We start from the raw sequence: 27959 nt of genomic DNA on the forward strand, positions 1-27959 counted from the left end.
TAACATCAGGTATCAGGCTATATCAATCCTCTCTGCGTTTGATGTACATCTTTATCTCCTTCCCCTCCGTATCACTCTCTTCCATCCATTTCTCCATACTTAGCTCTTCCTTCTGCTTCTCTATCATCTCTTCCTCTATCGCTCCCTCGCTACCCCAACCATCACACTCAGCCAATACTGCTGGAGGCTGTCCATCTCTCTCTCTCGCTTTCTCTCTCTCTCTGTCTTTTAGCCCCCTCCCTCACTCTGTCTCTCCCGGTATCAGTGTGTGTAGTCGACACTCACTCCTTAGTCGCTCGCTGGCTCACGCAAACATCTCAGCTGCTTGCAAAAGAAGAAAATAAATGAGTAGAAACCCGAGAAAATCTGAACTACAGTAGAAACAAATGAGAGAAGTATGCAGGGGCACTGCTAAAAATATCTAGCAGTACAAAAGATCTATCATTTTTCCTCTCACGTTCGCTCTAATTTTTCTTTTTCTGTTCTGTTGTTTCCTGGATACCTGACCGACAGGATTAAAAATGACTTAAATTTCAATCAGCTGTGGCAGGAGAGAAAGAAAGAGGGATGAAAAAAAGAGGAGTTTGTCCTCTGAAGAGATTCAGCGGCACACAGCTGGTGAGAACGAGGGAGTGTTAGACGGAGAGAGAGAAATCAAGAGAGGGAGGGAAGAGGACCGGAGTCCGAAAGAGAGAGAAAGAGGGTCTTGTTTTGCTTTTGAGGAAGCCAGGAGTCGGATCGCCGTTTCCTGCAGGACTACTCGACTGGAAATGCTGGAAAAGCAGGTTTGTGGGGAAGCGTTTGTGTGTGTATGTGTGTGTCATTTCAATGATGGATTTCAAAGTGGATAATGAGAGTAAAGAGGAAAAAGACATTTCTGATAAGGAATATAAAAACAAGAGAAAGGGATGTTAAGACAGAGAGATGATGCTTAGTTGAAAGCTTGTCAGTCTGCATGGTGACGTGCCTGATGCCATATAAGACAGCTGCTTAACTCCTCTCTCTCTTTCTCTCTCTCACACACACACACACACACACACACTAACTAACTAGTAGTCACAGTCTCACACACAAAGCAGCACACACTGTCACCGCACCCACAGATTAAAAAAACACTCTGTCTGGATATGTGATTCTTTTGACGAGCACACACGCGAGCACACACACACACACACACACACACACACACACGCACACACACAGGAGGTGTTTAATTTGAATGCTGCTTCTGTGCTGTCTGAGACATGCTCAAGATGAATGACAAGCTGAAGAGGACACAAAAATAACTAGAGATGTGTGTGTGTGTGTGTGTGTGTGTGTGTGTGATAGAGACGGAGCAGAGAGAGAGAAGGTGAGAGACAAAATGACAAAAAAACACTTTGGTGACATTTCCAAGAGGGATCAATGTTTTTTGCAATCGGACGAGGCGAGAAAACATGGAAAACAGTGAGAGACAGAGATGACTAAACAAGAGGAGAGATGCAGTCTAGAGGAATTTTTTTAGGAGTGCAAAATGGAGAGATGACATCAGGGATGGTGTCCAGGGCTGGGAGGGGGATGTCCTGAGCCCAGTGATGGGGATATTGGGGGGGGTCTAATCATTTAGCCCAAGGGACAGTGGGCCCATTTAGTACTGTGGCAACCCTCAGTGACATCAGAAGAAGCATGTAATTAAATATTATCTCTCCCTACTGAATAGGAAGGAAAAATCCCAAATGAGATCTTTTTGATATCTCAATAATTTCTCCTTGATGGAAAGTTAAAAGCAAATGGAGCTGAGGTCTCCTGTTTCTCAGATTTTTCCTCCCGAAAAAGACCCCAACAATCTGATATTCACATCAGAATAGATCTCAGAATGGCCAAGAGATCTTCAAAATCATATTTAAATATATATTTTTAAATATTTATTTTTTAATTATGTATAATTTGCATTTATTTACCATTTTAATTAAATTAAATATATCTTATTTCATGCATTTAATTTCATATTTATTTTTATTTCCATATTTATTTTATTGTTCTGTGTTCTTATCTGTGTTCAACCAACAGTTGCCTCATTTGTTAATATTTGTATATCTAACCAGGAATTTTAGCAGAAACACCCGTGACAGCAATGAACTATATAACTCATTTAACAAACGGCAGTTCAATTAAGTCCCATTAAATTGTCTTCTGGGTATCAGTTTTAGTATCTCTGTGTATCTGAGTGTATTAACAACAATTGAAATTGATTGTTTTTTTTTCTTCCTTCCTCTCATTCCATACTCATCTTCCCCATTCAGTCATCGCTACCTCCCTCCCATCGTCCCGTTTTTCTCTGTGCATAGGACGCTGTTTTGCCATGAGACACAAAGGCCTCAGAACTGGCAGCTCACTGGAATTCGACACTGAAAGACGAATGGAACGAACAACTGACGAGGCGAGTGCATGAAAACAACAATCAGAGCAATTTGCAGGAGAACACAAACAAGGTGCACATCTGGAATAAGGAATAAACAGACTGACATAATGAGAGAGAGCGAGATGAGAAGATGTTAAAGGGGAAAATGAACACATGAACATGGCAGGTGGATGAAAAGGAGCAGGAATAGAAGGTGAGAGGAAGATAAAAACAGCAGGATCTGGAAAATAGAGGGAAAAACTGCTGGAAAGAGTCAAAGGTGGAAGAATATGGTGAGAATCTTAAAATGCGTTCAGTGGAAATGTGAAACTGCTGGTAGGCCCCAAGGCCAAAATGTTTCACAGCAGGAACATTTTAACAAGGGAAGAGCATATCCAAGTGCATATCCCAGATACGATTGGAATCGAGAGTCCGATTCAAGTTAAATCCTCATGTCTGAAGTGTGTGCATGGACACAGGATAAACTCATAAGCACACACGGACATTCCTCTACCTTGACAACACCTCAGTCTGGATTAAAACGCACCTCAGAAACTTAAACACATGCAGATAAACACCTGGAAATGAGCAGCTAATTGACCTGGGATCAACACAGACAAAAAAGGTAAATACTCTCACTCACACTAACACACATATATACTGAAATGGTTGAAGACTAATGGACAAGGCAATTGACTAACCTCAGATGAAAGATGCAGGGCAAAAAATCTTTACCCAGCTTTTGTATGCACAGTCCTGTTTCACATCCTTCAGCACACACAGTGGAACATTTTATCTCTTAGAGGTTGCTCTTTCAGAACTCAGGAGACTTAATGGTGTTCCGAGTTTCATTTAAGTATTGATTTTGTCTCGAAAATAAAAATAAATGAGACTAATGGCTGGCATACAGGGTCCTTGCCGACAGCAGCTTTCTTAAAACACATTTCAATAGCAATCCACCTAATCTGGAACTTCTTGTGAGGATGAACCATTTTCAAGTTGTTGAAGTTGCTCGTGTGGATTTGTTGCATTGACTAACAGAAATGGACCTTTTTTGCCACACCTACAAGCAGTATCCTACAGAGATGGAAGGATACTCACAATTCACAACTGATTCCAATAGGGTTTGGTGTTTGCATGTTGTTTTTGCTATTGAATATCAAGATTTCAATCAAAATACCATTTCTCTCACTTTATTGGATGTAGGGTTTACTGAGGTGACTGCAATGGATTCTGGGATTTGGGCAAAATGATTTATCTTAGGAGGCTGTGTAATTAAGTTGTCTACCTTTCAAAACAGCGCACAGCCATAGCAACACTGGCTTAACCAATGGCAGGGCCATCTGTTTGCCAGACCAATGGCAGACAGCAGTGTTCTGGAAGCATTATTTTTGCATTTCTGTTTGCTGACACATCAATTCTACACTTCACATTTTAAGTTGTGAACCTTAATTGTTTTTTTTTCTTTCCTATGCTTCTCTTCTTGTCTGAAATACATGTGGTGGGGTATTTCGAAGGAAGAACTAGATGTTGACCTTTTGTAGTCATTTAAGCAGCTGTAAATTTGACGATGCCTGACTGGATACACATGAATGGGTCAGAGAACAACATTCTGCTCTAGAAACGGTTATGACTGCACACTAACACCTCATTCCCTCCAGTGAAAGACAGATGTGAATATCCAGTTATTTATGGAGCTCAAAGTATGTTGTGGAAGCCATTTATTGTTCCACCTATTTTCCCTCTTTCTCCCTCATATCCTTGCATAAACACAAGCACATATCCAACAGCGGCTAATGCGGTGACACAACACAAGAGAGATTGATTTTACAGTGCTATAATGACAACACATGCATACACACACACAAAAACAGCTGAAGAGCTCTAGTGCTCTCTATCCAGAGTGCATGCTTCTTTATGCATATTCATGTGCACACATGAAGGACACTTTACACTGCACTACAGCCTTTATCTCTCTGCCTCTCTCACGCTGCTGTATTCTCTCTCTCTCTCTCTCTCTCTCTGTGTGTCATTAAGTGTGAGAGAGGTTGCTTTAAAAGTAGCATGCATTCTCTTTGTAACCATGCCAACATCAATACCAGCACCCCATACTTCAGGGACCGCCCTATAAACCCTCTTCAGTACTTTTGTCTATTTATTCATATTTATTCTCCAAGTCCTTTACTCTGAGTTATTATTTCCTCTTCTCAATTCAAAGAAAGGGCTGGGTGTTTACATACACTCAGATTTCACAATTTCCCACTTATTTATTTGAGAGAATTGTATGCTGGCTTCCCTTCCTACCTTGACAGTTTTATCCAAAAAGGTTGTGTCCTGTCCTGTCCTGTCCTGTCCTGTCCCGTCCATTTCCTTTCCTCTCCTCTCCTCTCCTCTCCTCTCCTCCTCTCCTCTCCTCTCCTCTCCTCTCCTCTCCTCTCCTCTCCTCACCTCACCTCACCTCGCCAAACATTTGTGTCCTACCTTCATGTCTATCAACTCTCTCTCTCTATTCCTGAGTTTGTCCCTGCAGCAGCATTATATAAACTGAACAAGTTCATTAGCAGTTAGCTTGTACCTGTGCAGGAACAGCAGGTTATGATGAAGGAGGACAGATCATGTAGAAGAGAAAGGTGCTCACTGAGCATGCGACATTGTTCTAAACTCTACACTGTGATACCCATCCAGGTATTTCACTAACCCTGTTGAAAAATAGCTTGAGCCACAATAAATTCAGTGGCAGTGTATGCTGGTGTGGGGCTGATTCAGATGGTGTGCCCACAGAGACATGCTGTTTACCAGCAAATCCTAGCTTGTGAAACTGGTTAACTTACTGGTTAATTTAGGTATAGAGAGTTTTATTTGTTAAAGTGTTATTAATACAGATGTCCCAATCAAGTTCCGAGTCATTAAATACTGAGTATCTGCCGATACCAAGTCCTGAGCCAATACTTTACAATACATTATAGTTATTAAATTCCATCCAGTGTATATAGGGCCATGCGGAGAGATTCTCAGGGGCAGGGGCTCAAATGTAAAAAACGAGGCATATAGCCCAATAGGATACTACAGTGATTATATTTATAGGCATAGTTGTCACGGGTCGTGGTTGTAGTAGGAGGCAAAGACGAAGGAGTAAACGTAAAGGGGTTTTAATCAGCATCAACACACATAGACCATTGAAAATAACATTAATCCGAGACAAAGACTGAACAGAAACAGAAGGCGTATAAAGACAGGGAAACCAAAGGAGCAAACGAGATGATACAACACAGGTGACCTGAATGAACAATGATTAACTACTGATTACAGGAACTAAACCAAATAAGGACAAACAGGAACTAAACGGGAACATACATGTGACAATAGTGTGTCTCAATCTGAAGCAAGATGCAACCCATAGCAATGCGTTATGGCAACACCATCTCTCACAGTTGAAAGTAAATGGTAAATAAATGACTTTCGAGTGATTTGTTACAAAGTGCGCATTAAATACGCTAAAGTTGGAAGATTGAGCACGCGAGATATTCTAGAACAGACATCATTGGTTCTCGCATGTCACGTCTTTTCTTTTTAATGGCAGTTGGCAAATCTACTTGAAGGCCTACTGCATGACACCTGCGAGATAGTTGACATAAAATAAGTGATCAGGCTTAGGATAGCTGATACCGATCAGTTAAAAAAATGCTTAATCAGTACCCCAATACCAATTCATGAGATTGGCTCGGGATACCTGGCTAGTTATAAAATGAATCCCACAGACCTTATAAATTAAGTTTATGTATTAAGACTAATACCTTTGTAATACACTGATAACCACCAAAAGTAGGTGGTGATGAGAAAGTCACATGATGAACCAAAGCCCATCACAAGCAGCTTTTAAATATTAACATATATAGAAGGTGCACAGTTTCATTCACACAAACACTAAACACCATCATGGTAACACACATTAAACTGAAATTATTAACAACATTAGATGTAACATACAGCCCTAATGTACACAACTGATAAGAAAAAAACTAAGAAGAAATGCAGGGAATTCTGGGAATGTCAATTTACGGTTATTCACTGTAAATTATACATTCTTTTTCCACTTCCAAAAACGATATACTACCGAAAAATTACTTGTAATGCACAATACAGTTTTTCACCGTATATAGTAGGGGAACTTACAGTTAACAATTGAACAGGTTTTTACTGTAGCATTTTTACAGACTTTTACCATTAAATTCACTGTCGTTTTTTACAGTGTGGGTCTAGTTTTGACTACATTGTCAGGACCAAATGCCCCCAGAAGGATAGTAAAACCTAAAAAACACCTGCACTGTGTGAACCAGCCAACTGTCCCAATGAAGAAAACAGCTTAATAAGTATAGTAAATGTCTTTATGGCATTATAAAAATGCAAAGTCCCCACCATGACAGACAAACAAACCTGCCGGTAATACATAAAATGCAAGATGTAGACTGACAGATATGAGTATCATATTACACAGAATATCGAGCGTATTCCAGTGCTTAAGGATTAGAGTTTATATTCTGCTGATTCACTGCACTGAGAGTGAATTCAGAAACAGAAGAACAGGAAATGAGGAGAATTATGAGACTGACCTCCTCAGAAAGACTCATACAGAATGGCAGACACAGACGGAAAGATACTACAGGCAGACAAATTGGAAGGGTGGATGGAAAGATGATGGACGGCTGAATAAATAGAGAAATGGACAGGCATATGAAGGCATGGTTAGATGGATAATCAGATGCCTAGAAGGATCGATGCTGAGAGTCTGAGTGTGCAGTGCTCAAAGGGTCACTGCCGGGCCAGATAAATAAGACTCTACTGAAATATGAATTCATCCTTTGGAGTCAAAAAGTCTGGGTTCTGATTTACAAAAAAAAAAATACAAACAAACATTTCATTATATACTAAATGATATCTTGTCATATGTCTAGATGTATAAACACCATAGCAACATCAACAACTACATAGCCTAACGAATACCAATGCACTTTTCTTTGCCGTTCCACCAGCTTTCCTCTCTCTCTCTCTCTCTCTCTCCGGCAAGTTCCCTTTCAGACGCTTGATGGATCACTGCTGTCAGGCCGTCATCCGCCTCCATATCAGTGCATGTGAGTGTGCATGTGTGTTTGGGTGTAAGAACAATACTGTGAGCACCTTCCACATCTCTGCCTTTTCTCTTTACATCCTAATGACTTCATGACATTAAGTCACTTCGTCTACTGCTCACACAGTCAGAAAGAGAGAGAGAGAGAGAGAGAGAGAAAGAACAGGGGCAAATGGCGAAGATATGAGAGAGTTGATGTACAACTGTGAGATGAGAACCAGGAAGATGAAAGCCATTTGTCAAAGAGTATGTGTGTGTATGCGCGTTTGATCATGTGCATGTGTGTGTTGGAGATCATTTCCTATAAAAGCTGGAGACATCTGAGGATCATTGATTCTCTTTGTTGCACAGATAATAAATCCTCCAGTTCAATTCACAGTAAGATATTTCATTAGAGGATAGAAGTCTTTAATACCACACATCAGATGATATGAATGATATATGTGGGGCTACACCTATCTACAGCTCATCTTTTATATCCACACAAAAGCATAATGCAGACTTAAACTCATTGTGACCTGTGCCACCTGTCTCAACCTTCTTTCTGGCTATCTCAGTCTTCCTCTCGCTTTAGTACACAAACACACACACACACACACACACACACACACACACACACAGACTTATATATGGTTTACAGGGACTCTCCATAGACGTAATGGTTTCTGTACACACTGTGTTTTCTTTCCCCAACCCCACCTTTCACAAAAAACTACTGCCATTTTTTGAAAAAAAAAACAAAAAAACACTTGAGTATGTCTTTAACAGGGAGTGTCCTCATAAAATGTTTATGTTGTAAAACCCATGTCATTAAACACAATTGAGTCCTCATGAAGCATGTATTCAAGCACAATACAGCCAGCACACATAAATACTACAAAGACTGCCTCAGCAAACAGAAAATCACATCTGACAAATACAAAATGCTGTTATTCTCCCTCCTCAAGTATTTATATGCCTCCTGTATTAAAAAAAAAAAAAAAAGACTAGAGCTGCCACTTTTTTGAGATATGACAGTTTTATTTATTGCAATACCTAAAGTTGCTTGTTTCAGTATTCAGCCATCAGAGCTTAGTTCCTCTCTGGCCATTCATTAAATGTTCAGTGTTCTTGAAAAAAATATATGCAACCCAAATTCCGGTTTTACAACTGAATGGAATGTGACGAGATAAAACAACTGGGTAATGAGAAATTTCACAAAGATCTACTGTCGATCAGCATTGAGCTTTTGCTGTTTAGTGTGAAAATATGTAAATAAGCCACTGCTGGTGGATGCTGTAACTACATCATTTTCCCCCACTGACAGCCATTCAATTAAAAATGTCTAGTATAAAAGCAGGCAATGGACTCATAGTTCTTGATAGATAAGGTTTTGGGATGGTGTGTATTGCCATCAGCCAGTCAGCCTAGTCATGATGTCATTTCCTGCAGCTGCAGAGTGATTAGTCACTTTCTGGCTCAGGTGAGATTTCAAAACATATACTTCCTGCGCTAGGTAAGCGGTTGCTATGCTAATGTTAATGGTTAGCTCTCTCCAGGTATTATAGACTTTCTTGTCTCAGAAATGCACTTCGCTTCTCTGTCGCTCATCACTTTTATGAGATTGTGCCTGCTCTAAATTCTGACCACTCTCGTTGACAATAAATTGTGTTCTAGTGGGAAACATTTCTATGGGCAGCACCCTGCATTATACTCTTCTTCCCATCACCACATCACACTTGTGCTGCTTATACCTGTATGGCTATGCGAAAAGCCTCATCAGCTGCTAGAGACCACAATAATGAAGTCAGTGATAAAATAAAATGCAACAAAATGCTACTAGTTATAGACTAAACTATTTCCAAATTAAACAATATTAAATTAAATCAGAATTTCTTGTAAATTAAAATGCGGTTGTCATTATTGTTTACTAAAAGGCATGCAAAAAACACATAAACATGTTATGGAGATTTTTTTTTTTTCACCTCTGGTCTGTTCATTACTGGTGCTTTATAATGCACTATGCTTTGTAAATCTGCCCCAGAACTATATGTATTATGAAAAGCGATATACAATAAACTGAACTAATAATAAATTCAAACTACATGTTATGTATATGTAAATGTAAATGTAAAGTAGACAGAATTTTCTAAACATTATTAGATTACACCAATTAACAAAAATAACTATCTAACGAACTAACTAACTAAATATATACCCTATAAAATAAAATAATAAAATAAAATGCAAGATTTGGATAACAGTGACTACAATAAAAAAAATAACATGCACTGCTGCTGGTTTGATGACAGGTCTCTGAGCACTGTGTTTATGGTGTCATGCTACCCTGGAGAAAAAATAAAAGCCTTCCTGGAATGAGAAAAAAAATCTTGTTGTGCAACTTGAGCACCGAGAAGTCAGTAAAACTAAGCCAGGATGCTAATGATTCTTACTTGGTCAATGCTGCTTCAATTAGTCTTTCAGCCACTGTGTGTGTGTGACAGCTCTCTTCAGAGTCTTGTGCAGTACAGAACGTAATTGATGTGATAATCATTAGCAAATGGTCATCCGCTTTGTGGCCACTGAAGCTGTGGAGACACTGGCAACAGCAGCAAGACACTGTGTTTGATTTAATATGAGGCAGCGAGGGATACGGGGAGAAAGAAGGGGTGCACTGAGGACAGAATGTGTTGGCGAAAGAGGGCTGAGGGAGTTGCTAAGTGCAGAGAGATGTTCAGCATGAGACAAACACACACGCACGCGCACACACACACACACGCACACGCACACGCACACGCACACATAATGGACAGGGTTATTACGTTCTAAAGCCAGGCACTCGCAGTAGTTTTTCATTCAGTCTGAATCATGAATAACATTACGGATTACAAAAGGATTACCAGAATTTATATTCTATTCTAATCTAATCTACGCCCTACCAACACACACATGCACGCACACCCAATAGCTCTAGAAGATAAAATTAGACCAAGACAAGCACTGGCATGTCCTGAACTTAGAAACGAATATGTGTAAAGGACACAGAGGGTGGAGGATGAGAAAAGAGGGAGAGAGGATGGTAGGAGGAAGAGGCCTGATAATATTGAGGAAGGGCTGCTATCTATCCCGGGCGGCCGGATCGATGGAGGAAAGAGACAAGATCTATTTCGGCTGGTCTGTTCTCAGGTGGCTAAAGATGGTGAGAATGGGAGATGGAGAGAGAGGGGAGGGATACTTAACTAATGTTGCATCACTTCTCAAGTTACCTCAAGGGCAGATGGGAAGAGTGGACACAGGTGATAAGCAGAACCCTGGGTAATAGAAGGAAACTGAAAAAGAGGGGTGTGGAAAAGAATTAGGTAGGGAGGGAGAGGAGAAGGAAGGTCACAGGAGGTCGAAGGAAGACCACACAGGAGAAGAGAAAGAGACAGATCAATTCGATACTTTGGCATAGCAATATAGAGGTTTTTTTTCGCTCTATCTACAACAGACTTCTCGGAATGCAGAGTTACAAGACATTAAAATTCACATTGTAAATTGCACTCAGTTGCACTTTCCTCCACATACTTATGAAAGTGCATATGTCTAGTTATTAATCACTGAGCATTGACATTCCCCATATGTCTTCATTGAATTTCATCGCTTAAAGGGATAGTTTTTCCCAAAATGAAACTGTTGTTCCACACCTGTATGACTTTCTTTATTCTAGAGAACACAAAATAAGACATTTTGAAGAACATTGAACCCCACTGAATTTCATTGTATGTACAAAAACACTATTCTTTTATTATGTTCCACAAAATAAAGTTGTACAGGTCTAAAATGACACGAGGGTGAGAATGATGACATAATTTCCAGTTACACATGATTTATCCCTTTAAAAAAATTACCATAGCAACCATACTTACTGTCAAATACCATATTTAGTTATTGTTCACAACCATAATGCTGTAAGAAGAATCTTAATGGTCTCTTTCAGGATAGGTTGTCCAGTCAATACAGTAATCAATTTAATCATGAGGTTTAATCAGTCACTTTCTATGTGAACATTATAAATCTTCAAGATCCCTCCCATTTCTGCACTTTCAAGTGCAAATTCACTAGGACTCACCTAATTTTATTATATTAACACAAAATAAGAATCTGCCACTATTTAATGAGTAATGTGCTGAAAAACATGCTTAATTGAGTAAAGTCTGATTGTTCCGTGGTTATATTTATCTGCATTTTTCAGTGTAATGACTTTGCAAAATTTATTATCTTGTCGGTTTGAAATTTGCATAATTACTGCTGTACTGTTAATAATATCGAAGAGGGGTGAGCAAGCACAAACTCTACTAATGAGGTGTATTCACGGGTATGTGAAGTACTGCATGGTCACAAACAGTTGGGAATGGTTATTTAAAGATCACTGATACAGATGTGAGTCTGACGTGAGCAGTGCTGGGGATGTTACTTTGAAGATGCTGCTTGCTAAGCTAATTAAACTAAAGTCAGTTTATTGTTGGAAAAAAAAGTTAGCTACTAAAAATAAGCTAAGGGCAATTACTTTGAAAATTATATAACCTTTTGAAACATTTACTCTAAATGTACAAATAAAAAAAATCAAGAGTATAAATTAATATATGACATAAGTAATTAACAAAACAAGTAACATTTAAAAAAAAAAAAAAAAAAAGATACAAAATATAGTGCTGGGGCTCAAATTAGTGAATCTTTATTTTCTGTTCATTTATGTGAACCATGTTGAACGAACCTTTTCACTACAGTGAATCTGGCTTTCCAATACTGTACAAGAGAGAGAAGACCAAGCAGGACAAACTTCCCAGGACTTCCCAACTCTACATACAGGGGTTGAACAAAATAACATGAAGACCTGGGAAATAGGCAACATTTATTTACTTATGTGTTTCACCACCATTTTTAATACAGCCTCCAACCTTCTTAGAAAAAGATTCATACAAACTGTGAACAGTCTCCAGTGGAATGACGTCTACCAGAACATCTGCCAGTTGCTTAGAAATGTTGGAGGAAGAAATTGGCTTCTGACTCTTCTCCTCAAAGCTGCCCACAGTGGTTTTGATAATATTTAAGTCAGGTGATTGAGCTGGCAATTGAGCTCCAACTGTCTAATTTTAATGATCATGACTATATCTTTTTCTCATCTTAGCACTGGTGTCTGCGATTTAAATTTGAGCAATTACAGCTGATGTTGGCTTTGGGAAATTTTCTGTGGTTGGTTTTTGTGAAAACAGGGTCTTTAAGATGAATATTGCAGGCTTGCTGTCACTTTGCTGCAGTAGTTTTGTGTTTGGACACAATCCTTCTTGTGTTCGACAGTCCCTATCATTCCCTTTCAGGTTGCGAACACTTTTCTTCTTTGCAGAAGAAGTCATGCCATATTTTGTGTACTACTCCATAATCATAAAGGCTGTTGTTCTTCAAATACCAAACAACTGAACTGTTAAGATTAAAACCGCTCCTGCTAAATGGGCTTTTTGGAAGTCTGAAAAGTCACTTCACAGACAATTTGTATTAAACACTTCTGAGTACAACTTATACTACACTGATATACAAACTAGAGAACATAGACAATGAAAAGATATATATTATTACAATGGGTGTCCACGTCATTTTGTCCAACCCCTGAATAAGAGAGAGAATGAATCACTAGAATGAATCAGACTTTAAGGATACATATGAGAAACAAGACTGTTTCGAACAAACCATCTCACTACAATAAATCTGTTTTAAACAATATATATATATATACTGTAGACAGAAGGACGTTTAAGGATGTAAAGCTTACAAAATATAACGTTGCATTAAAACCAGCTATTGTATGTAGCATTTAGTTGCACTGCAGTGCAAAAGTACCTTGTTGGAAAAGCTACATTGTTTTAACTGTCACACAAATGAAAAATGTATTTGAGTTAGTAGTGTCACTATTTTTAGTAAGCTATTTCCCAACACTGAGGAAGACAGAATGTTTGATTTGTAAGTCATCTCGTCTGAGCTGTGGCCCAAATTCTCAGTAAACATGCAGAGATGGAACATTTCTTGCTGATTCTGATCGCTGTTTTCCTTGGCTTGTACCTGGATGATTACATGCACTTAGTGTTAAGTGACACAGTTAAAGAGCATTTGCTGAATGCGCTAATGTAGGACAAAGAACTTAATACCTCTTTAGCTTCATCTCTGGGTTGAAACCCATATTTTACGATGACAACTCAGTGCAAGGGACACATTGGCGCAAGAGATCAAATTACAGATATTATAGATTTTTCAGTCTCAAACCTGTAATTTGCATTTTTATGTGATGTGATAATTCTTTCGTTCTTTTTGTCCTTCTCTCTTCCTGCGTGTTTACACACCAGTTCATCTTTTCAAGCAAGTGCACTGCCCAAAGTGAAAATGTTTGCATTCTGAATTTATTTGTACAGATTGTTATACCATATTTTATTTTATCTTTACCATGTAGCTTCCACATCATTAAAAATAAACTTCTTAAACAGAGTTTGCCCATCAGTGCTGAGTTTCAGTGAAATGACTAGAGTTTTTGTGGCTCTTTCTTCTCTTGAAGTGAAGCAAACAGCTCTTCTTTCAAAGAAAACTGCCACACAGAAAGGTGGGAGTGTAAATTTACAAGCTTCCACTTCCAAAAAGCAGTAAAATAATTGTCATATGGTCTTTTCCATGCTTTTTAGAGGTTCGTAGATGTGCAGTATGTGCAGTTTCCACCAACAGTGTTTGAGAGTGTGGTTATGGCATTGGCTTTGCTGAAATCTAACATGCAGTTATGCACAGGGTGCCCAAGCATAGAAATTCCTGTGGAGAGCAACTGCATGAGTTCATTCAGAGTTAAAGAAACCACACACATCAGCACTACAAAGTTGATACTTGAAACATGATGACTGATGTCTTTCTCTTTCTGCTTTTTCTAGGTCTGTGGATCACTCCCCTATCTACCATGCAAGACTCCCCACCCCTTCAGCCATTCAGAAAACCACATCCGTCCCACATTTTATGCCATCCTCACAGGAACACACAATCCCCCTCATTGCCCTCTCATCCATCCATCCATCTGAAACAAAATATCCTCAAACCCTCTGAAGCATTTCGTCAACCCTCTCCTCCACTGTGGCCAAAGTTCACCAGCAGATACTCACCCCCAGACGCATCCACACCAACACTACCACTGAAATTACTGCACTGGCTGGCACTGGTCACTTGTGCCTGCTTGCTGCCCGCTCTTTTCAGTCAGATTCCAGGAGCTGTAGCCGGCGAGACGTGGGGTGTAGTGTCGGCGTGCCCCTTCCATTGCGTCTGCAGGAATCTCTCAGAATCTCTAAGCACACTTTGTGCCGACAAAGGTCTTCTCTTTGTCCCGCCAAACATTGACCGCCGAACTGTTGAACTTCGCCTTGCCGATAACTTCATTCGAGAAGTGGGTGGAGCTGACTTTGACAACATGACGGGACTGGTGGATTTGACACTATCCCGGAATACCATCAGTCACATCCGGCCACTGGCATTTGCAGATCTGGAAAGTCTTCGTTCGCTGCACTTAGATGGCAACCGACTCTCAGAGCTGGGCCCACGAGACTTAGTAGGCATGATAAACCTGCAGCATCTCATTCTCAACAACAACCAGCTCATCAATATCTCCTCTGAGGCCTTTGATGACTTTTTACTCACTCTAGAGGATTTGGACTTATCCTATAACAATCTGCGCAAGGCTCCCTGGGATGCCATTCAGAGTATGGCCAGTCTGCACACTTTGAACCTAGATCACAATCTCATTGACCAGATTGCTGAGGGGTCTTTTAGTGAGCTCTACAAACTAGCCCGATTGGACATGACCTCCAATCGCCTACAGACTTTACCACCCGATCCATTATTCGCTCGCTCCCAGACGGGGGTCATCAGCCCTACACCCTACAATGCCATAATCAACTTAAATTTTGGGGGTAACCCATTACACTGCAACTGTGAACTGCTTTGGTTGAGGAGGCTGATCCGCAGTGATGATATGGAAACGTGTGCTACACCCCTTCATTTAGCGGGACGTTACTTCTGGTCTATACCTGAGGAGGAATTTGCATGTGAACCTCCGCTTATTACTCGACATACACACAAACTCTGGGTTTTGGAGGGTCAAAGGGCAACTCTCAAATGTCGTGCTATTGGTGATCCAGAGCCAGTGGTGCACTGGGTCTCACCAGATGACCGCATCATTGGTAATTCCAGTCGTACCACATCTTTCCGAAATGGCACTCTTGAGCTACATGTGACTATTGCCCGTGATGATGGTACATACACTTGCATTGCTATCAATGCTGCTGGTGAGGCCACCTCACTTGTTGATCTAAAGGTTATTCCCCTCCCTCATCGTGGAAATGGAACGGTATTGTTAACTCGTGACCCAGGATCATCGGACATAACCAGAGGGAAGACTTCCAGTGGGCAAAGCCCTGGTATGGACACTAACAGTGACCCCCAGGAGGGACGGGATGAGGGTCAGGCAGAGAGTGAGGATGTGGTCAGCGAAGGGGTTGAGGAGCAGATGGTGGGAGTACAAGGAGTGACCTCCACCTCAGCACAAGTGAGATGGGATAAGGGTCGACTGATGGGAGCCAGCCTGGTGTGGATGTATCAAATACAGTATAACTGTACTGCTGATGAGACACTAATTTACAGGTGAGTAAGAGTGTCAACATTGAAACCATGACATCAGCTTTCAGGGTTAGGATCAAATGCACATGATGGATTTACAAGGTGATTTCAGTTGAAGAATTGAAACAAATGGAATATAGATTCCGTAGAAGTGAATTTTATGCATCATTCAAAACTGAATTAAGAATGCATGTAATTCATATTTAATTTGAGAATCTGAATTAAAGATGGAGCTTGGAATTTGAATTTAAGGAAGTAGAATTGAACTAAAACAAAATCCATATAACTATTGAAAATTAAAGTTTATTCAGACAATCTGTAAATGTTGGCTTGAGAAAACTTTGTTTGTAAGTTTTGAAAAAAAAAAAGTAAAAAAAAAACCATGGAGACTGAAGGGTGATAAGCCTTATGTACAGACAGACATACAGACAAAAAGATAAACAACCAGATACTAATTTGCTACAATTGTAAGTCTTGTGCGATTGATGTGTCGAGTTCAATTAAAATTTACACTTATGAATTAAAAGGAAGTTCTGAATTTCAGTTCTGAAATTTGCCTAACCCGGGCAGAGGTTCCAAATACACACACGCACACACACACACACACACACACACACACACACACATATATGTACTTGTATTATATTTCACATTTCCATTATGAACTAATACAAATTAAAGGGTTAGTTCACACAAAAATTACAATTCCTAATGTCGTTCCAAACCTGTTCTTCTTGGAACACAAATTAAGATTTCATAGACATAGACTACCATGCTCAAGGCCCAGAAAGGTAGTAAAGACATCATTAAAATAGTTCATGTGATATCAGTGGTTTAACCTTAATTTTATGAAGCTACAAGAATACTTTTTTGTGTGTAAAAAAACAAAAATAATGACTTTATTCAACAATTTCTTCTCTTCCGTGTCAGTCTTCAATGTGCGTTCACGAGAGTAACATGACACATGCGTGTGGTGCTGCTGACGCAGGAGCCAGTGTTCTGACATAGAACTTCCATCTCTCTTAGGCCGGGCTCACACTACAGGAGTTTTAAAATCCTAACCGATTATGAAATCTGGTTGCAGCACACACATAAGGAGAATCTTTGCAGATTATCTTCCCTCAAATCTTAAACATGCACACACTACAAAATTTGAAATTCGTGGCGCCTCACACACTACAAGATATTATTAAGATTATCATTCCAGAGGGAGCACCTCACGTGATCTCACGCAGCAGCTCGTCAGCAATGTTTACATAATAGCTAGCATACTAGCAGCTTTCACTCACCTGGTATGTTCAAAACTGAGGCGATTTCACCCCAGCGCTTCTCTTTCTCCTTATCGGTTGTGATACGTGTTCGACATATTATACAGACAATCGTGTTACTACAAAACTTCAAGAAGCAGTTTCCTCCGTCTCCACTATTCAACAGAGCCGTACAGCAGCTGACGTAATCATATAGCCGTCATCACCCCGATTTAAATCCTAAATATCAAACATGTTTGATATGATCGGGGCGGCCCCGATTTGTGTGCTAGAAGATCGGGAGGTGCAAAGTTCTATCAGTGAATGCCTCACATTACCAGATAATCCACGCCGAACATCGGGACCAATCGAGGTGCTGGACAAGATTTTCCCTCCGATTCTCGGGAGGGGGAAATCGGGGATAAATCAGGCAAAAAATCCTGTAGTGTGAGCCAGGCATTAGTTATGGTTCAAATAAGTAAGGCTGGGCAAAAAATTGCAATTGATCTTCTCTGTCGAAATCTTCAGACATGTTTACGAACACTGTTTTATGTACAGCGTGCATCTTCCTCTGCTTGTAAACAAGGTGCAGCGCATCTGTGTTCTATGTCAGAACGTCGGCTCCTGCGTTAGCAGCACCACACACGTGTCGTGGTACTCTTGTGAACACATGTCAAAGACCGACATAGAAGAGAAGAAAATGTTTAATAAAGTTGTTATTTTTATTTTATTTTCGCACAAAGCATTCTCATAGCTTCATAAAATTAAGGTTGAACCACTGATGTCACATGTATTATTTTACTCCTTATCCTTGCTTCTTTTCTGGGCCTTGAATGTGGTAGTTCCGTTGCTGTCTATGCAGGGTCAGAAAGCTCTTGGATTTCATTAAAAATATCTTAATTTGTGTTCAAAGGTCTCACGGGTTTGGAACGACATGAGGATGAGTAATTAATGACAGAAATTTCCATTTTTGCGTGGATTAACCCTTTAACCCCAATAAAGCAAAATATATCTATATTCTGTTTAAGCTGACAATTCATTAAGTAACTTGCAATAATATCTTGTTAGTGAAAATTAACGTCTTAAGATCAAACATGAACTCCAAGTCTTCAACTACAACAACTGCAAAAACTGTGCCAGTGCTGTCTAGTGCTTTATCAGGTCACTGAGAATGAGTCACCACAGATGAATCGTGTCACTGAGTTTAGTGAACCATTTTTTTATTTTTATTTTTTTGTAAATTAACCAGAATAGCATATGTTGACTAAATCTGGATTTCAAGAATACTTCACTGAAAGTGACATTAAAGTGATGGATTGGAATTTCAATAGGGCTTAAAAACAGGCTTTTAAATATGATCTACTGTCATATTACAGGCTAATTGTTCAGAAACCCACTTATGTGCATTCAAAGCCAGCTTATATAACCCATTTAATATGACATTTAACAGCATTGCAATAATGAATATGCCATGCTCTGATTCTTGTCAGCATGAATCGTGATAATAATGAGCTTCATGTTGAACCTGAGGCAAAGGCAGTCCTACTGCTTTCTCATGTTATCAGCGTCTGTGGCTCTAGCAGCAGCTTCAGCCTAGTTGTTGTCAGACATTTTCGGAGCATGTTCGATACATCTTGCACTTCTCTGAGACATTATCTGTGGCAAGTGACATACACCCTCTTGCTGTCTGTCCTTCATTAAGGGGCCAAGAGGGAGTGAATGTGTGTATGTGGTGTGGGAGAATTACAAGCTTCTGACTCCACAGACATTGAATCTGACAGGGGGGCTGGCAGGGAGAGAGAGAGACAGAAAGAGGGAATGGGAAATAAATAAGAGGGGTGGGACAGAGATAGAGATAGAGAGTTTGACAGAGGGCTCAAGGGATAAGAATAATGAAGTCTTTAAATGAGCTTAAACTGCAGTGCCAATAAGTATGTCACAACCTATCTTGCTGACGGCCACCACAACAACAGGATGAGGAGCAGAGAGTGAAAAATCGAGAATGAGAGAGATTACAGGTAAAGGGAAAGCTTTTATCTTGGCTTTGGTTTGGTGCCTGGATGTATAGCTTTTTCTCAAGTACAAGAAACAGCAGAAAAGGTGTCTCAGTGGATACACAGAGGAAATGCAAAAAGAAAGAGGTAGATCCTGTAGAGGGAAGCAAGAGAGAAAAAGACTGACATTAACTGGGTGAGGATGGGAGGAAAGAGTGTGACAAGAAAAAGGCAGGACTGAGTTTAGAGAATAAAAGCAGTCTGTTTATGAAGATTAAGTTAGTGGAGACAAAAGATGAAAGTATTTTCTGTCTCCTTCCCTTTCGTTCAGGCTCCATCCCACCTCTCTCTCTCTCTATTATTAGAGTGTTCTAATAATTGACTGTTTCTGTGTCACCAGTTTCACAAAACATTTCCCTGTCAGTTTTTACTGCAGAATGGATGTGTATGTGTGTGTGTTGACGTATGACAAGGCAAAATTTGAATTTGTGCAGTTCCATCTCACAAATTCAGACACACAAATTAAAGGCACTAGAAGAAAAGGTCAAACTCACTCTTCTGAAACATTACGAGTGCTGACAATCCAGAAGAAAATTGTATTGCTCAATGGCTGTTTTACTCAGGAGACCTAATGGAGTTCTCAATCATTTTTCAATTTCATCTATCAACTGAGGAGAAAAAAAAATAGACAAAAATGAGACAATTGTTGACATATGGTACAGTAAGTTTATAGAGCTATAAAATTAAAGTGACAGTTCACCATAAAAATGGCCATCACCCCTGTGACTTTCCTCCATACATGGTAAACAAAAGCTTAAGCTATTAAGCTAAATAGCCTGACCATTTTCCCCAAATTTATAAAGTTAACGCCAAAAAATCTCTCTCTGAGTTCAATAGATTACAAGAGATATGTAGCCATGTCTGATTCACATGGATAAGTATGGGCTACAAGTGTGCACTTAAATACACACAAAAAATATGTCAAAATGTTAGCATTGATGAGTTTTCACTTAAAAGCGATTTGTTATGTTGTAAGTGAACATAAACAGTTAGGAACAGTAATAAGATACAACGTATAGTTAATTTATACAGTGAAGACTACGCAGTGTTGAATTTTTACATCTGATTACTTTATTCAGTTTCTGTATAGTATATTTAGTAGGCTAAATTGTTTATTTAATTTGTATCTTTTACTATAGTATTTGTCCTACTATTTGTAATTTTCTTTTTATTGTATGACTGACTGTTTTTAACTCACTATTGTTGGGTGACAGTGAAACTGCACTGAATGAAGAGATTACAGGTTTGGTTTTGCTTAAAGTTTTGCTTAGGGCCCCCAGAAGTCTAGGACAGGCAGTGGTCTGATTTGTAAACGAATTGTACTTTTTTAGTTCATCGATTATTTATTTTCATAAATTCAGTCCGAGTGACTCACTGAGTCAAAGATTTGGTCACAACGGGTAACAGAATAAAAGTGAATGAAACAAATGTTTGAATAATGATGTACACAACTGCTCAAAGGTTTGGGGTGGGTAAGATTATTTTAATGTTTCTCTCACATGCTCTTTTTTTCTGGATTCTTTGATGAACAGAAAGTTCAAAATCATTAAAAGTAATAATTTGAAATATAAATCTTTCTAACATTGATCAATTTATTGTGTCCTTGATGAATAAAAGTATGAATTTCTTTAAATAAATAAATAAATAAAACACTTACAGACCCCCAAACCTTTGAGTGGTATTGTACATTTTAGTCTGTTCCTCACACAAAGCTATATTTTAGAAGACAACAAATTCACCTATTTTATGACCTATTTTGGAGGTTGTCAGCCCCCCCCATTCTTTTTAATAATATGGAACAGAGTGGCCAAGTTATTCTTCAAAAATTCACCTTCTGCATTCTAAAAAGGAAAGAAAGTCAAAAAGGTCTGTAACAGCATAAAGGTGAATAAATGATGACAGAAATATTAAATTTTGGGTGAACTATCCCTTTAATATGGATAGCATCAGCTCAGATAATTTGGTGTTGTGGGAATATTTCAGTTCAAACTGAAATCTCTGACTTCTTGGCTGGGCTCAGTTTGAGTATCAGTATCAGTCTTGTATCAGGCTTTACAACATTTATGTTCAAAAAGGACAAAAACAAAACAACAAGGAAAATATAAATAATACAGACACTCATAAACACACTAAGACTGCTGAAGGTCACGTCCACTTTGTACGGGACCCGAGCCAATACTGATCTGCCCTGTCAATATGTGGATCTAGCTTGCAATGCAGTTAGCACTGATTTGTCACCCAGAGACAGACACCTGTCACTTTCCTGCCAAGTGCACTTGTCTTTCTTTATCCCTTTTCCACTGGACATATAATTAGTTGTTATGGTATCTTTTTTCCCCCTTGCTTTACATTTGTGGATCCAGTTTCAAAAATAGTACAAATTCAACTGACGTGTAAAATTAATGCACCAATGCTATCATTATTGCTCTGTCATTCACACTTAGTGCACCTACTCATCTAGATAAAAAAGGAATCCACCAACAGACATACTATATCTAGTGCACCTACGTGTTTTCCATGGTAATGCCATGTTTTAGCTTTATGTCCTGGAAGAGAGATGTTTACCTACTAGCGTATGGTCAGTAACTTCTAAAATATGTCAGCTCCAATATACTGCCTTGGATACAGCTACTGAGACATTGTTTCATGTTTATTTTAATAGTATATCTCTTCCTGTGCTTGAAAAACAACACAACAAGGGCATGCAGAGCTACACAGAGTCTGGAAATACAAAGCTAGAAGAGGGCAGACAGAATGACCTTGAGCTGTAACTCATAATTTACAGCACAGCCGGGCTTAATAGATTCCGACCCCAATGACAGAGCAGTTCAGGCAGACAGAGTGTTTGTGTGTGTGTGTGTGTGTGTGTGTGTGTTCGACAGAGAGAGAAAGAGTGGGAGAGAGTCTTTTTTTAACCTTATTGATTTAATAAACAAATTACGCCTATGCATTTATATCGGAAAACAAATGTTAGATTGTCCAGTCTTAAAATAAGAACAAATCTGAGGCTAGAGTGACTTTTTTTCAACTTTAAATACTTGTATCATACTGTATATCCCAGTTTAATGTGCAGAGATAGAGTATGCCAATTAAAGTAAGCCAGCCAGCTAAATGTTGAAAAATGGAATTTTCAAAAGATTGCTATAAACCAAGGGAGTCAGTTTCAGGCAGGACCACCTCTTTTACCAAACAGATGGGGGTATGTTTGGCAAACCTGTTTAAAAATTACTGTTATTTTATAATTATTCTAAATATATACATATATAAGCCAAAATACCTCCACATACAGTTTGAATAATTTCAACATTACTGTACATGTCACATTAATGAGCCTGTAATGGATGCATGTGTGTAAAAACGATAATAAATGATTAATTCATATTACATTTGGGGGAGCTTCACCACAACAATTTAAAACATGAACTAACCTTAGCTTGTCATAAAAAGGTCAAAATGGATTTTCAAATAATAAGCTTCTCAAATAATAATTTAAATCATTTGTTATTTATTTTATAAATAATAAGTACTGCTAAATAATAAGAAAATATACAATAAAATGACAAATTGGACAATAGAGGACAAAAAAGGAGAACAAAAAATATTCTTTGAAAACACTCTGGGACATAACTGAACAATTAAAGCAGTAAAAATGCCCACTGCCAAAAAATGTTTGTCTGCAATTAATATTCCATGTGCATTACTTAAGGTGTCTTTTCATTTTTAGCGGAGACATAATTAAACCCATCAGGACCAGTGGACTGCAGGCATTAGCTGATGCTTTTCTTCCATGAGAGAAAGATAAAGAAAAAAAAAAAAAAAAAACACGTCTGCGTGTGGGAGGATAAGGGGGTTTTAATAATGTGACTGAAGCAGTATTGTAATGTGTCAAGGTCTTGATCCGAGCCTGTAATTATATGTCAATATTAGAGGTATTGTTTGGGAAGGCCTTAATTTGGCTGGTGGTTTGCCAGAATAGCCCAGTACATTTCCATAGTTAAAGGATAGTATAGGCTTTTGTGCTACGAACAAGAGAATAAAGGAACATGAGCCTAAGTAAAATGCTGTTTCGTTGTGATGGAATTAGGAGAAGGTAATTGCTACAGGTTACTAACCATCCGCTCTTTCTTTCTTTCGCTCTCTCTCTCTCTCCCTCCTCTCCTCTTTCAGGATTCTGCCCCCCACGAGTGACAGCTTTCTGCTGAAAAACCTGGTCTCTGGCTCAGACTACAATTTGTGTGTGCTAGCCATTTTTGATGACACAGTCACTTCCATGGCCGCCACAAAAGTCCTTGGTTGCACCCAGTTTAGCACCAAGGACAATTACCCAGACTGCCGTTCGCTTCAAGCCCACTTCCTTGGCGGGACTCTTACAATTCTGGTTGGTGGAGTTGTTGTGGTAACGCTGTTAGTGTTTACCGTGGCACTGATGGTACGTCACCGTGTGTGCAGCAACCATGACAATCATCATGAAATAGGCGAGGAGGTAGGCTGCTCAGGAACAGACTCCCCGCCTCTTCCTGCCAAGGGAGCCGATGTCTTTTCTCAGAGTAATGGAAATGGGAATGTGATGATGGTGGTGCTGCCCAACGGGCTTGTTCAAAAACGAAAAGTGGCAGAGGGAGGGTTGGGGTCACCACCCAAACCAACTTCCAAAGTGAAACCAAAAACCCTCCCAAAGCCCAAGGTGAATCTGGAACAGTTCAGGGCAGGACTAGATGTCGAGATGGGGTCTGTCAGGCCTCTTCCTCCATACACGCTGGAGAAAGAGCAAATGTCTTTGTATTATACCCCCAGTAATCATTCCCCCTCCACACTGCCACGTCCGTCACGGCAATTAGGAGCGAAACCGCTCAAACTGCGTCCTGCTAATGTGGACACAAGTAAACGGGCCAGTTTAAGCTTGGCTCCGCCCCCTACGTACAGTCGTGGCAGGCGGTTCAGCACAGGAGGGGGCGTTGTAGTCCGTCGGGGAGGACCAGAGAGCCAGTGGAATTCCTCACTGGCCTATCAGAGTCCTGTGTTGTCCCGCGAGAGTCCTCCTCACAGTGCCCTGCGCTACAAGAGAAGCTCATCGTTCGATATGGGTGAAATCGCCACAACAGCCTGCTACAGTTATGCCAAGAGACTTAGCGTAATCTGGACCAAACGGAGCCAGTCGTTACATGGCATGCTTGTCCAGTGCACTTCAGCAACAAGCACCTCAACAACCAGCAGTGGCAGCGACGATTTCCACATGCAGCATGCACGCGGATACATCCGTGCCTACAATGCCACCAACTCAAATTCCAACCCTCCGAAAGCGGAGGTTACAACAAATTCAAAGAACCAGTGGCTGAAGAATAATGGAAAGGACAACGAAAAGGCAGAAGAACTTGAGGAGAGTGTGGTGTAGCGAAAGAGAAAACAGATGAGACATGCAAGTAGATAAATGAAGAAACAGGCTGTAAGGACCAAAAGATGGATGCGAAGGAGAAAACGGTTTAAAGGAGAGCTAAAAATATGGTAAGGTTACTTTGTAAGTGGGGCTGAACCCCCCCCCAAAAAAACAACAAAAGCTAAGACCACCCAACGTTTGGTGGTCTTAGCTGCTCTCTGGTTTGGGAATGGTCATCTGGTTTGCTGGTTTTAGAGGGGTTTGGAGTACTTGCCAGCTGGGCAGCCTGTGACACCAGCAAAACCAGCTGAAGACCAGCTTGACCAGGCTGAGAGACCAGTTAAGCCAGATAAGTCATTGGATGGTTTTAGACTGGCTCTTCAGAAGGAAAGTTGTTGAAGATCTCATATAATTTTGATGGATCATTCCAGAAAGAAAAAAAGCAGCAAGGGTATAGACAGCAGATATAAAAGTCAAGACTCCAAAAAAAAACCCATACAAACAGTCTGGTTTGTCAGTGAATTTTGGAGAACCACAAACTATATTTCATTTTAAAAGGCAGTCAATGTGAAAAAACAAATATATATATGCAGGCCCACAGAAACAGTGATTTCTAACTCACGTGGACCTTGGGCAAATATGATGGTTCATTTTCCTGTGGCCACGTGCATTACAGGAACAAGGCCAGCAAGTGGACATGCCGACTCATGCACAATCGATCGGAGGAGATCAATTAATAACTGCAACAATGGTATTACAAATGTGGCATGTAGAGGATGCAAACTGCAAGGAAAGTGAAAGTGTACAAATTGAACAATGGTGGCATGATTTGGAACACTTTTAAAGCATAAATGGGCATTGACTGACAACAGATATTTTGTGCGTGAGCCTGTATGTGTATGTGTTTGTAAGTGTGTAGGTGAGTGGGTGGATTAATGCACAAAAAATAATCAAAAGTAATTTTATGACACCACTGGATCTACTGTATCATGTGACCACCACTATCCAGTACAGGAATGTATTCTGTGACTATTATGTTGGCGGCAAGGATGCTGGACTATTATAGAAGAAAAAAATTAATTAAAAAAAAAATGCCATTCCAAAACCACAGAATCAATGAATAAATTCTGTTTTAAAATATGTTTTGTTTGGAGAAATGGACGAAAAGGACAATAATGAGCTGTTTTGCCAGAAATGTTTCTTTTGTTTTTCATGAAATATACTAGCAGTGAAAAACAAAGATTATTTTTTTTTGTTGTTGGCGTAAACGGAATGTCAATGTCATTAAGTGTTAAATGATTTTTTACTGAGTATAGAAATGAAGATTAAAATAAGGGAACCACTGATATTAATAACCATTTTAATATCTGTTTATTACTGTATCATATTTTGCCAAAGCAACCATTGTTACCTTGATTTTATATCCTTAAAGGAATATTCCGGGGTCATTACAAGTTAAGCTTAACTGACCACATTCATGGCATTATGTTGACCACAAAATGAATTTAAACTCGTCAAAAGCTCGTCAAAAACAAATCTGAGGCATTTACAATGTCAGTGAATGGTGCAAATTGTAAATGCTACATTACTCACTGTTGCAACAGTATCTAAACAATACGTGTGTAAACATGATTTCAGTGTGAAAAAGTTACACTACCATTCAAATGTTTTAGGTCACTTTTTCAGCAAGGGTGCATTAAATTGATCAAAAGTGACAGTAAATACAGTTTTTTACAGTTACAAAAAAATTATGTTTCAAACATATGCTGTTTTCATCTGTTCATCAGCTTTTGATAATAATAAAATGTTTCCTAAGCTCCAATTCAGCAAATTAGAAGGATTTGCCATTACAGGATATTAAAACAGCCTTGGTGAGCACAACCGACTTCTTTCAAGAATAAATAATCTCCAACTTTTGGAACAGTAATATATATCCAATTTTGCACTCTTATCACCATGACTACACCGTAAACCTCAAAATTGTATTTTATGGTAATCAGAATTATGCCACGAATGCTGTTGACTGAGCTTACCTTGTATTGAACCCAGAAGCTTAATTAAAAAATAAAAAGGGACAGTGTACAGCACTGTTACGCACTCTAAGTAAAGGTAAGATGAAAATAGTTACTTTTTAAGTTACATAAGTTTTTTACCCGTCTTTTGTTGCCATAAAAAGAGGGCAGGAGACTTGATTGCTAAATTATTCTTCCTCTTTTCCATTGTCATGTCCTGTCTATCTGCAGTTTGAGATAGTTGCTGAGGAAGGGCAGTGTGTGAGGCTGAGATAAAGACAGGGAAAGAGACGGATTGAGGGAAAGAGATAGGACGGACAGCACTGTCTGCAAGAGTGCTGATGCGGGACACAGAGAGAGAGGAAGAGCTAAAGTGAGCGAGCACAATGGATAGAGCTGGAGAAAAAGAGAGAGGACATTGTGTCTGTAATGTGCGCGTTAGCGGTATTTTTGTCATGTAAGTACTTTGCCAGAATTTATCTCATTGCCAATAAAGCCCATTTAAGAATGGCTTAGGTGAAATGAGGGGGAGAAGATGACTTGAGTCGCATGTGTGTGTGTGTGTGTGTGTGTGTGTGTGCATGGATGGATGGATGGACGATTGCACAGACACTGTGTACATCTCTGCCTTCTGTATTTACCCACAGCAACAGACAGGCTTACAGCAGGTTCTGGGAACACAGACACAATAGGCAGTTATATTTGGTCAAACCAACCCAGGACTTCTGAATAATGGAGAGGAATCTGCATCATTAATGTCTAATTCTGACAAAATATGAGTCTTTTTAGAAAATGCTAAAACATGCAGACATTCACTTGTGCGTGGTGTCTTAAAGGGTTAGCTGACCCAAAAATAATTTACTGACCCCGTTGCTGTATGACTTTCTTTCTTAAAAAAGGTGTTTATTATGCTCATACAATGAAAGTCAAAGTGGTCCAGTGTTATTTTGGATTTCATGGACTTTCACCGTATGGACTACAGTATATAAAATCTTTCATTTTCCACAGAATAAAGTCAGAAAGGTTTGTAGTGATATGAGGTTGAGAAAACAATGACTTTTTATTTTCGGGTGAACTATCCCTTTAAAAATGCCTTTCTTTTTACCTAATTT

General features: G+C 39.4%; 2 protein-coding genes across 5 annotated transcripts in view; one reads left to right on the forward strand and one right to left on the reverse strand.

Annotated features, from left to right (window-relative positions):
• The window catches only part of pcxb (pyruvate carboxylase b), a 176032-nt gene that overhangs the window by 44073 nt on the left and 104000 nt on the right, over positions 1-27959 (reverse strand). The gene's annotated exons all lie outside the window — the stretch shown is intronic.
• Positions 37-27892, forward strand: LOC131543731 (leucine-rich repeat and fibronectin type-III domain-containing protein 4). 2 transcript variants are annotated; one of them, XM_058781445.1, is made up of 4 exons: positions 37-785; positions 2283-3005; positions 14429-16184; positions 23629-27892. In XM_058781445.1, the coding sequence occupies exons 3-4, from the start codon at positions 14455-14457 to the stop codon at positions 24851-24853; spliced, it is 2955 nt and encodes a 984-aa protein (XP_058637428.1). In that variant the 5' UTR covers positions 37-785; positions 2283-3005; positions 14429-14454; the 3' UTR covers positions 24854-27892. The 2 variants fall into 2 exon arrangements, with proteins under 2 accessions (XP_058637428.1, XP_058637429.1); XM_058781446.1 differs by lacking the exons at positions 37-785; positions 2283-3005 and adding an exon at positions 8566-8967.

The sequence above is a fragment of the Onychostoma macrolepis genome, chromosome 07, assembly GCF_012432095.1.
Source record: "Onychostoma macrolepis isolate SWU-2019 chromosome 07, ASM1243209v1, whole genome shotgun sequence".
Classification (NCBI taxonomy): Eukaryota; Metazoa; Chordata; class Actinopteri; order Cypriniformes; family Cyprinidae; genus Onychostoma; species Onychostoma macrolepis.

Bases quoted from the DNA above. Each gene is read 5' to 3' on its own strand.
- LOC131543731 (XM_058781445.1), top strand. From the start codon at position 14,455: ATGCAAGACTCCCCACCCCTTCAGCCATTCAGAAAACCACATCCGTCC. The intron at 16,185-23,628 runs GTGAGTAAGAGT...CTCCTCTTTCAG, and splicing joins GATGAGACACTAATTTACAG to GATTCTGCCCCCCACGAGTG.